Genomic DNA, 13,279 nt, shown 5'->3' on the forward strand with positions numbered 1-13,279 from the left:
AACTGAATGTAAGAAACGATCATTAAAAACTAATTTTTTCATCATTTTTAGCTCACGAATGACCGGTGTGATGTCATTTCCTGGCAGGGGCGGAAAATATCTGGCTATTCTCTTTAGTGTTTGCCCTGTCTACACTCACCCTCTCTACCTCTTCCCCGTATTTTCATACTAAACCAGTCCAGAACCCCTTAAAACAGGACGAAACCGAACAGACACTACACTTTAACATCGTAACTCATGGAGTAAATCACAACCGGGGAGAAATAAACCGAGGTGAGCTTTATTCAGCCGGCGTTTGTGGAGATGCGCGAGCTGCTAGTGTGTTAGCTCGAGCCATTCATATTGATCTCAATGGATTTTATCGCATATTGTCACAGCGGCTTTTCACGAAAAAACATGCATAACATACACAGACTGGGCTGGTTTAAGGAGGCAATGCGTTTTGTATTTGTAGCTGTAGTGTGTGTATATCGCTGGCTTTGATTACTTGTGTAATGGTAGGAGGAGTCTTGACAGCTGATATTTATTTTTCTGTTCATATTTCCAGCTTGTGCGTTCGTTTTTTCTTTTAAATGTGGAAAAATAGTAGTCGTAAAAATAGTTAACAGTGCATGCTGAAGCGCAGCAGGTCAGATAATATTGGACATGCTAATTATGTACGTGCTAATGTTCATTTGTAAAATAATCGGTTTAATTTAAATTGCACTGCCTGACGTTTCATTTCGCCACAACTTTTTTGCAAGGACGATGCCTTTTGATCTTATGTTGTAGAACAGGTTTCCAGGGATTGTCAGCCAATAAGATATTGTTACCATGTTACTGTAATATGTCTTTTTTGTTGTTGTTTTTTTCCCTTTTGATATTTGGCATTACATTAACACCATAAAGCCTAAACGTAAGAATAACTTTTTATAATATTAGTAATATTTCAAGACGAGGATTTACTGGACTAAAGAAATTTGAGTTTACTTGATTATCCATGCAGAATTGTTTATAGAAAAATTAAATTTAAATATTCCAATATCATGTTGAGGGGGGGAAAATCTATCTATCTATCTATCTATCTATCTATCTATCTATCTATCTATCTATCTATCTATCTATCTATCTATCTATATATATATATATATATATATATATATATATATATATATTGTATTTGTGCATATCTGAATTGTCATTGTGTTATAGGTCATACCCTCCACAATAAAAACGACACCGCTTCGATTAGCTTTCAATATGATCTTAATAAGACATATTATAGGGAGATAATTACAATCCTTTTCATTTTTCCTCTCTTGCAGGTAAAGCTTTGCAGTCGTCCTTCATTATACAAACCCTCACTGTGTCGCTCTCTCTTTCATATAACACTTCTGTCTGACTGCAAAGTCTATACCTGGTCATTCAAACAACCCACCTTCCTACCAGCCAATCAGAATGTCACAGCTTCAGTTCCAGTCGCCTGGCAACCCTGCACCCAGTGCTGCCCCTTTGCAGCTTGCCCCTCCCCAACCTGGGTTCAGCATTCCCTGCGCCGCTGCTCCTTTGCCCTCAGAGAGTGCCAGTCACCCTCTCCGAAACTCCGCCCTGCCTTCCGCCTCCGCCACACCCTTCTGCAACCCCACAGGTGGGTGAAGCATTATTTTAGGATTTGAAATATAAGTTATGCCCAGGCCCATATAGAAATCTCACATGGAATGCTTTTATTAATGTTTAAATTCAGCAATAAAACGATGCATAATATTTCATAAGTATATGCTTATAGTTTTTTAGTATATACTAAAATTTGTTTTATTTTTTTAAAAGTGATTTAATATTTTTATTCAGCAAGAATATATAACATTTATGAAATTTGACATTAATACAAAAGATTTTCTATTCACCAAAAATACTAAGCAACACAAATATTATTTTAATATCTGTAACACATATCTAATAACAGTAGTCTTTTTTTTTTTTTTTTTTTGCAAAAATTTATTCTACTGTTCAAAAGTTGGATTGGAATGTTTTTTTCTTCCAGCCAGCATGCATATTATTAAAATCAGTAAGTATATTTATAATAATAAAAAATAAAGTAATTCTATAAAAATTCATTAAAATATAACAGCACAACTGTTTTCAGCATTGATGGTAATGCATTTTTCTTGAGCAGCAAATAAGCAAAAGACTGGAATAATGATGCTGAAAGTTCAACTTTGCCATCACAGGAATTACATTTTGAAATATATTAAAATAGAACATATGCCTTTAAATTGTAATTATTATACGGTGTTACTGTTGAATGTATTTTAATAAAAAAAAAAAAGCAGCCTTTTTGAGATTTTCTCAAAAACAAACAAAAAGTTACTGACCATAGTATTTCAAACGATCTGGACCTGGTCATGGCTTGATAGCGAAAGTAATTTTTTGGATTGGTAGCATTTTCACGTTTCCTTCTTGATTTAATCTTTTAATGTCGCCCTCTAGTATCTAACATGGCAAACCCTAAAGAGAAGACCCCTATGTGTTTGGTAAATGAGTTAGCCCGTTACAATAAGATCCAACCTGAATACAAGCTACTCAGTGAACAAGGACCAGCCCACTCCAAGGTAAGACTCGCCGCTTTACTTTAAACACACAAAACTGTCTCTTCCCCCTTGGCTGAACTTACTGATGCGTTGGTCAGATTTTCTCAGTGCGGTTAACTCTGGGGGATCAGCACTGGGATGCAGAGGGGACCAGTATCAAAAAAGCCCAGCACTCGGCAGCAACATGTGCTCTTGCCCAAACCTCTCTCCCCAAACCCAGTCACAGAAGCCCCCGCCACCCAGGCAAGAACCCAGGTGGGATCTACAAGGGCTCAGAGTGTACGTCCAGTTTTTTTTCCTTATATCTGCTTAGTAAAAAAAAAAAAAAAAAAGTGATGTTCCCCACATTTTCAGAACTGAATTGTATGAAATATTTGTTTTCACCACAAAATTTTCAAAAATAATCTCACAAAATATATTTTTTTAAGAGTTGCAAATGTATATCTTGCAATTCTGACTTTTCAGTAACTGCAAGGAAAAAAGTTAGAATTGTGACGGATGAACTGAAAAATCCCAAAATTGCGAAACGGAAACACAATTACCTTTCTTTCTTTTTTTTTTTTTTTTTTTTTTTTTATTCAATGGCGGAATCTGGATTCTATAGAACTCTTAAAAACTCAAAAAAATATTGAAAAAGAGTTGAGCTCCAGCCCAGCAAAGAAAAAAATAAATAAATAAATAAATAAATATATATATATATATATATATATATATATATATATAATTCTTTACATTTTTAATTTTGTTTTAAATTCATAAAAATATTCATTTGAACATTTAGTTCTATGTGATTTAAAATGTACTCAAGCTAAAATGAACAAACAATGATCGGTAGGGGGTTAATAAATAATTTCTTTTTGCTCACTGCATTCACATTGATAATAGGAAATGTTTTTTAAGCAGCATATTAAAATGATTTCTGAAGGATTATGTGACACTGAACAATGGGGATGCTGAAAAATCTGATAAAATTACATATTAAAATAGCAAAGGCTACTTTAAACTGGAATAACATATTACTATAGTAATGTATTTACAGTAGCATGTAGGTTGAACCTCATGAATGTTAGCAGTGCGATCAGCAGTTTGACATGTTTCTCTCACATGCAGATAATGTAACCCACACTGTGGAGCTTAATGCACTTTGTATGAAGTTGGGCAAGAAGCCCATCTACAAACCTATAGATGCCTACCAGGGGATGAGACCAGCATTCAACTACAACATCAGAACACCAGGCCCTTATGCACGCTCCATGCAGCAGTATGCACTCTCTCTTTCTCTGTTACTTTTGCTTATTTAGTGTGATTATGATATGAGAGTTATATATTTTCATTGATTAAATGATATTCTGTTTTGCTATTCTTCTCTCGATTAGTTATTACTACCCATTTCCTCCTGTGGGGCCAGTACTGTATCATATGGAGCTGTCTATCGGTGGACAACAATTCCACGGCAAGGGCCGCACGCGTCAAGCAGCCAAACATGACGCTGCGGCTAAAGCTATCAAATATCTGCAGAAAGAGCCAATAATGCTACAACTAGCTGAGGTGAGATTTCATACCGCTAACATGATTAACGGCCTATCCAATCCGCATTATTCAATTGTGACCGAAATGTCATGTTCACCCTGCAGATGAACGAAGAGCCAGTACAAGAAAACCTTAACAAATCAGAGATCAGCCAAGTGTTTGAGATTGCACTGAAGCGCAACATGCCTGTGAATTTCGAGGTATGTCGCGATCTCATCGTTACGAGTATATAAAACTGCGCATTATAATTAAAGGATGAGTTCATCCCAAAATGAAAACTGTCATTTTATTGAGTTTATCATCCCCCTCATGTCGTTCCAAACCTGTAAGATCTTCATCGTTGATCTCCGGGACACAAATTAAGGTAATTTTGATTACATCTCACCCTCAATAAACAGCAACGCAACTCAAATGTTCCCAGGTCCAGAAACGTAGTAAATAAATGGGTAAAACCGGATGTGACATCAATAGCTCAATAAATTAAAAGTAACTCTTTTGTTAACCATTCTTTTATGTCTTCCGCGATCTTCTGGGAAAAGAATGGTTGAGTAAATTCTTACTTGTAGCGTCACAAAACGTCACATGGACGGTTTTTACCGATGTACATTTCAATTGCATTGCTGTCTATTTGGGGTAAGATAGCTGTCAGATTTCATCAAAAATATCTTCATTTGTGTTCTGACGTTGAAGGAAGGTCTTACGGGTTTGGAACGAAATGAGTGAGTAGTTAATGGCAGTTTTCATTTTGGGATGAACTAACGTTTTAAGTAAAGCGTTTTGATCGTGTATTTAGAACAATTGTTGACTTTGTATATTTGTATATTTGTATTGTCTTTATATATAGGTGCTAAAAGAGACTGGGCCTCCCCACATGAAGAGTTTTGTGGTGAGGGTAACTGTGGGTGAGTTTTCGGGGGAGGGTGAAGGCAAAAGCAAGAAGATCGCCAAGAAACTAGCTGCCATCGCTGTCTTGGAGGAGCTCCGCAAACTGCCTCAACTACCTGTCACTGACAAGATACCACTACGTATTAAAAAGAAAAGCAAGTCCATTATTAAGGTAGAAGATGACTTGGACTGGCTGAGTTAGTTTGATGGCTGTTATGGTTGTGTGATGGCTGGCTGTTTGCTAGCTAATAATAGTTCAGCCTGGAAAGTCTTTATTTTAGTGACCGTATTAATTATCTTTTTTTTTCACAATTACATAATTGTGCCGGATTAACCAGTTAGCAAACATAGCCATTTTGATTTGTTTTAGTCCAAAATTAATATAGTGCATTGATGGATAATCCATCGGATGAATATTTCATTGAACTTTTTTTTTAATATTTATGTATTATTTAGATATATAATTTTGCGTTACAGTGTTCATTTGTGTGTAAATATTAATTATCATTGTATTCTTTAAATGTTCAATATATTCTGCTCTGTACATGTATATTACTTTTCAATAGTTTGGGGTCAGAATTATTTAATTTTTTTATTTTTTTATTAATGCTCACAAGGCAATTTTTTTAGCAAAAATACAGTAAAAACAGTAATATTGTTTTTTTTTTTTTTTACAATTTAAAATAGCTGTTTTCTGTTTTTATATTTGTATATAAAACATATCACCTATCAGTCTCACATTCAGAAATCATTCTATGCTAAATTGGTGCTCATGAAACAGGCGTCATCATTTTTTATTATTATTATTATTATTGCTATTATTAGTAGTATTATGAATGTTAAAAACATTTTTTTATTTTTGATTCTTTGATAGAAAGTACCAAAGGGCAACATTTGGATTATCAAATTAATGCATCATTGCAAAATAATTTTTTTAAATATTTTTATTATTATTAATTTATTTAAAGTCATACTGACCCCAAACTTTTGAAATGCAGTGTATATAGAGGTGACTTTCATTATCATTGTCTTATCAAGGCCATCAGTGTAACTGAAATATTTCTAACTTAATTGATATTAAGTAATGGAAATGAGTGATGATACCAGCACAGACGTTTGCTGTCATTGTGGGATTTTTTAGTTCTATTAATTTAATGTCAAAATACTCTTTCCATCAGATTTTTAATCTAAATGCACTGATGAAGTGTTTTTTTTCCTTAATGAATATGGCCCCCGCTCTCAGTTGCAGACCAGCCCTGAGTACGGTCAGGGCATGAACCCCATCAGCAGACTGGCTCAGATCCAGCAGGCTAAGAAAGAAAAAGAGCCCGAGTACACTTTAGTGACAGAGAGAGGACTGCCTCGACGCAGGGAGTTTGTCATGCAGGTACTCTATCAGCGAGAAGACTGTTCTCTGACTAAGCATTTTTATAATAGTTCAGTGCACAGTTTGTGTGAAGGCCATGCTCTTCTTCTACCCAACGTTTTCCAGAAATGTTCCCTGAAAAAAGTAATGTCCTGTTTTTCCTCTCCTTCAGGTGTCAGTTACAGGTCAGAATGCAGAGGGAATGGGACCCAGTAAAAAAGTGGCCAAGCGAAATGCAGCCGAGAAGATGTTAGAGCTCCTGGGCTTTAAAGTGCCTCAGCCACAACCACCCAAACCGGCACTAAAAACAGACGAGAAGGTGCGCGCCATTTTGTTTGTACTGAAAACATGTTGGAACTAGTTTCAGGGGTTTTAAAAATTTGATCCAGGACTGGAAACAAGGGGTTTGTGAAAAGAATTGATTTGACAAAAAAATAGAATTAGGGCTGTCAAAGTTAAGGTGTGTACTTATTAATGCAGCACGCTTAATGTGTTTTTTTTTTAGTAATTAATTATTTTACATTTACAAAATGTTAAACTGTATAACTTTACTATTTCAGCTTTGTAAATAAGGGTCAGATTTTTGTTTAGTTAAATTTTTAATTTTTTTTGCTTTGTGTATAAAGCTAGTCCTTAACATTGAGCAAAATAAAAACTTAAATATAGTCTGAAAAAAGTTGTAAATATTTCTACACTTATTTATCTTTAAGGCACCTGCTAAGAAACCTGGAGATGGACGTAAAGTGACCTTTTTTGAGCCGGGCTCTGTGGAGAAGGCTACTTTTGGTATGGTTATTGTAGTAAGATTTTATATTTTGTCATAAATGTCATATCGGCATGGATGTCGCAATTGACTCTTGTGTCTCGAAGCAGTCAATAAAGAGGAGGACTTCCGAATTCCCTTCCTCAGCCATCAGCAGCTTCCTGCTGGCATTTTACCCATGGTGCCTGAGGTGGCACAGGCGGTGGGTGCCAACCAGGGACCCCATGCCAAAGACTACGGTCGCACAGCTGCCCCTAACCCAGCCAAGGCCACAGTAACGGCCATGATTGCCAATGAGCTGCTGTACGCCGGGACATCCCGACAGCCGAGGGTATACTGAAGACCAACAACAGTTTGGCACACAGACCCCACGGACCCCTTACCAGACCATCCGAACAGCTCGGCTACCTGGCCACTGTACAGGGCTTACAGGTATTCAATCTAACAGTGAACACACACTTATCCACCCAAGTGATGTTGCTCAACCAATCGGTATCCTTTTTTTTGACAGGTTGAATACAAAGACTTTCCCAAAAACAACAAGAATGAGTTTGTGTCTCTGATCAACTGCTCCTCTCAGCCACCTCTCATCAGCCACGGCATCGGCAAGGACGTGGAGTCCTGCCATGACATGGCAAGTTAAATATTAATTATAATAACACATCTACTGTGTTATACTATATATACCTTTCTCAACAAACAAACAAAAAAAAACTGCAAGATTGCAATAAATAAATCAGTGTTCATAGGAGTGTACATTTTTGTTTGTTTGTACATAAATGTTTTTTGCTCATCAAAAAAAACCAAAAAAAAATTGGTCTGTTTTCACAAAAATATTATGTTTTAAACACTGATAATAAGAAATGCTTTTTTTTTCATTTTAGTAAAAATGAGATGCTGTAATTTTGTTAGATGTAGTTATGTTTATGTTTGTGTGTACATTTTTGACATTTTTATACATTTTAGTTGTTTTTAGTCTTATGTTGAAAATATATATTATAAGGAATATTTTTTTTTTAAATCTTAAAATAGAAAATGGGTTTTAAATTCCAATAATATTTCAGAATGTTAGTTTTTTTGTTAGTGTGTGTGTGTAATATATATATATATATATATATATATATATATATATATATATATATATATATATATATATATATATATATACACACATACACACACACACACACACACTAAATTAAAATTCAGCTTCCTCACCAAATGAAAATATATATAATTTAAAGTACAGTGGCAAAATAATAAGTAGTATTTTCACCAATGATGCAGTGTTTTGGTAGGACCTATCAGTTTACATTTCCAAACATTTGTTTTGCCATTAATTGTAATAATCCAATGACCATCTTTTGTGTGTAAAACATAACATGCAGGAAGGTTTTGTCAAGCATTTTTGAGACGTTGCCACAGTTCTTCTGGATTTCGTCTGTTTCAGTTTGTTGTTTCTTTATGTCATTCCAGACAGTGCATGTATATGTGTTTATCAACTTGTATCTTGTTTACTTGTCTCTAAACAGGCTGCTCTGAACATCCTGAAGCTCCTGTCTGAACTTGACCAGCAGTCCAATGAGCGCACAGCTAATGGACCAATGACAGGGTCAGTCTCCACTGTTAAAAAGGCTCTTATTAATTTTTACAATATGTTACCATGTGTGGACTTTGTAGGTGTATTTCAAAATCATTTAAATGTTTAGTTCATGTAAGTTAAATTTATTTTCTTTTTTTTAAGCACTCCGGTAATTGCAAATATTGCAATGAAATTCTCACTTGTCATCTTTTCCATAGGTGTAACAAACAAGACCTCGAGGGCGATGCATTATTAAAACCGGCTAACTCAAGCACCATCGGAAAGACTCTGGATGGAACAGTGTAGAATTGACTACTTGATCCGGTCGTTTTATCTTCAAAACACTAGAGGAAAAATTATAAGCGGAGTTTTGATTGGCTGCCCAAAAAGGCCTTTTGAGTAATTTTTAAAAGTATTCAAAACACAGGTCAAGAGATGTCGATCGTTTACGTGCAGCGATACGTTTTTAAACTTTAAGGCTTTGGAAAAGTCGCCTCATCATATCCAGTGAAGTGGTGGGTTTTGTTTTCGTTGTTAAACTGTAAACCGATTATCGTGAAGTTTGACTTGAGTAGATTGGCTTTTCTTCGTTGCTCCGAGGACGTCATGTTTTCAGTGTCACGATCTTTTGTTCACGCTTTTATTTTTCGTTTCTTTTTAACGTTGTATTATAGGAACCCAGTAAGTTGGGTTGTTGTGTTAGCGCTGTTGTGAAGTGCAGTATAAAACCCCATTGAAGGATATGATGAAGCTCTAAAACACATCTCTGCTCTGGATGGTTTTTCTCTAGTGCTTTTTTGAGTTGACGACCATAATACTCACAAAAAAAAGTTTTTAATTATGTCTACATTTTCATGTAGGTCTGGGAAAATGTTGTTGTGACTTCAGTGTAGAGTGTGTGTGGTGGTGTTTTTTTGTTGTGTGTATGGAAGCGAGTGAGTGAGTGAATGTTTGTTTCAAGCACGATAATCTTCGGTCATATCAGTTAGACTGATGCATTCTCCTATCAGTGTTGACCCCACCCATCTCTATACAAGTTGCATCCTGTTTTCCTAATGTAATATATAAGTAAAAATTATGTGCCTCTTGCACATATAAAAAAACTGTGTGTGTGTGCTATAAATAGTAATCTCAGGAATTCCAGTTGGAAAACCTGTAAGTATAAGGGAAAATTTACCGAATGCATTATTTTTTATTATTTTTATTCTTTTTGTAGTAAATAATACTTTATTGTAATAATTTTCTATAAAAACCAAACTATTCTTATTTAAAATATATTATTCAATATTGCCTATATAAATAAGCTCATCAAAGTTCAAAGAAGCTTAGAAAAATATGCATCTCCGTTTTCATAAAATTGTACTAATGTGCAATGTTTCTTTTAAAAATGTTGTGCATATTTATTTTTGTCAAGGAAATCATATTAGATAGATGAATATGTTTTATATATTGATATAAAATATAAAAAATATAGTAGTCAACATTTGAAGTGGATCAAAAGTTCAAAAAGTTCATCCATGACATATATATTTAAGCAATTAACTCCATTTTACATTATTACTTTTTGCACTGTATTTTTGATCGCACAAATGAAACATTTGTTGAGCACAAGAGAATTCTTTCAAAAACAGTTAAAAATGTCACCTTAACAAACTTAATGCATATAGATTACACTAAATTTTCGAAACGTTCAAAACCATATGCGCTCTGGTTTTTTTGTGGAACACAAACTGAGAATTCTATACAAATTTTCATACAGCTCTAAAAGCACAATGACAGTATTTAAGTATTCAATATTATTCACATATGTGAAACCAAACAATTGCTTGCAAGGAAGAGATTGAAATTTAAATTGCAATTCACCTCGGGCAAAGTTCTGAAATCTCATTTGGTTCAGTTAGGAATGAGGTTTCTCACGCTCTTTGTTTTTTGGATATCGGGAGCCACTTCTATTATGAATAGCTGCATTACCATTCTTCTAAAATCATCCGATTGTTTCCCATGAAAACAACATAATTGTAATGGCATTAGGTTGCGTAAATGGAGACGTAATGGAGATAAATGCTAAATTAATAAATCAAACTCTCCAATTAGCCGCTCAAATGATAAATCAGAAGCTCATATGTAATTTCGCTTAAATGCATTTGGATCGAAATGTCTGCCTGTTGAATACATATATAAAACGCAAAGTTGGCATCCAGTGCACACATCTGCTTAATGCTGTCACGGTTATTTGCATTAAGCGGATCAAAGTGAGACTTTCATATAGGAATAAGATGTTTACATCAGAGAAGGTGATTCAGAGAATTTGTTTTGAGCATGTTTTAAGCATCTTTATTTCTGTAATCTATTGAGAGTCTATTTTTTTACTTATATTTACATGTACACATTCTGATACTATTATCCAAAAATGACAAAGATAGTTGAAAAAAAAAAAAAATGCCGAACAGCTTTGGAGTCAGACATTTAGCACTACATGCTAAATGTCTGTCTCCAAAGCTGTTCATCAGGGGGAGCACGTGAAAAGTCCCGTACCCCTGGAAGTCAAAGCCAGGGGTATATAGAGGAAAGGGCTTCCCCAGGAAGCGGGAGGCTCAGGCGGGCAGGGGAGCAGGTAGACTCCCCTCCCTGGAAGTCCCCCAAAAAAGTGGCATGGTTCTCCAGAGAGCATAGTTGTGCTGGGATAGTGACCCGGGCTTAATAGGCGGAGTACCGGGTACGAACGGAGAACAGGTGGGGTTCCCCCAGAGGACCCTTCAGGGAGTTTCTCCGAGGTCATCCCTGGGAAAGGGTAGCCTCAGTCGGGGAGGAAGAGAGTCCCGTTTCCCCTGGAAGTCACAACCAGGGGGATACGGAAGAGAGGGCTTCCCCAGGAAGGGGTAGCCTAAGTCGGTGAGTAAGAGATTCTCGTTCCCCCCTGGAAGCAGGCTTCCCTGAGAACCAGTATTTTCACCTCAAAAATACTGGATTTATTTCGTACAAACGCTTTCACTTCGCAAGACATTAACTGATGAACTGTAGCCGTGTTGGTTATTTGTGGATTACTGTTGTGTTTTCATCAGCTGTTTGGACTAGCTGCAGAAGATTCGGTGAGAAAGCGATGCAATGCTAAATGTCTCCATATCTGTTCTGATGAACAAACAAGCTCATCTATCTTAGCTGGCATGAGGGTGAGTAGAAGGAGAGAGCGTGATGGTTTACTTTCAAAGTCCTCTCCACATGGCATCAGGACAGTCCAGGCGTCTCTCACCGGGCAGCACCTCGGCGTTGTTCTCCAAGTAGGTCACATCACGACCTGGTCGGCTGTGCGGTGCGCTTCTTCCCGGTTTGTCACATCGCATCCACCCTATACCCATGTGCCCACTCCCTTCTCGCTCTCACTAGCTTTGTCGTGTCCTCATTAATTTCTCCGTTGATGTCCTACAGCACTGCTTCTGCATCATGCTTCGAAAGCTCCAGGGTGGAAAGGCCGCCCAGGGCTCTTCCAGAGCCGGTTATTAAGCGCCGACTTGCCGTCTTTGGGCTTAGCATCATATATATTTGCATTAGCAAAATCATGGTACCCGTGTAGAGGTGTGTGCTTGGGGAGTGAGTGAGACAGCCAAGCAGACCGTCTCCGAACTAGTCACGCTATTCCCCTCAGAGCTGTTTAAACGCTCATGTCCTCAGGATTAGGTGAAGATATTTGGAGCAACCAAATAAGCTTGTTTAAAATGAGCTCATTTCAGCGGTTTCGCGTTTTCTCGTAAAACATTTGTGACGAAATCTAGAAAGTTTAAGAAAAGAAGCAACGTTTTTCGGAAAATGCTTTAATAACAACACCTGGTAAATAAATGGGACTAAATAAAAATATATAACTGAAATAATTTTAAAAGGAATACTTTGCTAGAGTAATTTAACAAACTCTGTTTATATATCCTATATAAAACCTCCAGAAACTATGAAGTCCTCACTAAAGCTGTTTCACAATTATAGTCCTTGCAAGTAATCAAATCAACTTGCCACATAAATAATCATTAAGAGACCTAAACCACAAAAACAATATATACAGTGGATATTCATAAACCACATTTATTAGTTTAAACTGTGCCTTTGCACAAAAATACATTTTAACAACAACTCAGTAAGTAGATAAGTTTGTGAAGAATGCATCAAAGGTCTTCATATTTGATTGCATGTTTTAAACAAATCATCTTAACCTTGCTTTTCAAACCTGCAGACGTTGTCAAACTAGTACTACTAGTACCACTACTGCTATTACTTACTAATAATCGCAACTATTTTTTAAGACGATAAATTATAAGAAAAAAATAACAAGTGTACTGATTTAAACTAAGCACAATGGATGCACTGGATTATACATTAACAACAAAAAGGCACCCAAAAAAATTCTCAAAGCCCCATGGCTTTTTACGCGTACATATATCAAAGCTCCATTTATTTTACACACACATTATGTATGCCCTTGCATGTGCCATTTACCTCAAATAATTAAGTCCCTCTGTCTTTGCATATGAGACATGGGAGTGTGAATATATGAGGCCCTACATTACAGCGGTTCCTATGGTATTGTTCTTTCTGCATGA

At 36.1% G+C, this 13,279-nt stretch overlaps 1 protein-coding gene across 1 annotated transcript; it reads left to right on the forward strand.

Moving 5' to 3' along the window:
* Positions 1-96: 96 nt before the first annotated feature.
* On the forward strand, positions 97-9,030 carry stau1 (staufen double-stranded RNA binding protein 1). Its single transcript, XM_043241059.1, is given in 16 exon segments — positions 97-273; positions 1,305-1,627; positions 2,467-2,588; positions 2,666-2,846; positions 3,678-3,828; positions 3,944-4,115; positions 4,202-4,297; positions 4,942-5,154; positions 6,226-6,369; positions 6,521-6,667; positions 7,059-7,134; positions 7,219-7,425; positions 7,428-7,543; positions 7,623-7,745; positions 8,644-8,723; positions 8,912-9,030. Coding segments are annotated over 15 exon segments (2,106 nt in total). The 5' UTR covers positions 97-273; positions 1,305-1,437; the 3' UTR covers positions 9,000-9,030.
* The last annotated feature ends 4,249 nt before the right edge of the window (positions 9,031-13,279 follow it).

Source organism: Puntigrus tetrazona, chromosome 6 (genome assembly GCF_018831695.1).
Source record: "Puntigrus tetrazona isolate hp1 chromosome 6, ASM1883169v1, whole genome shotgun sequence".
In the NCBI taxonomy this organism is placed as follows: domain Eukaryota; kingdom Metazoa; phylum Chordata; class Actinopteri; order Cypriniformes; family Cyprinidae; genus Puntigrus; species Puntigrus tetrazona.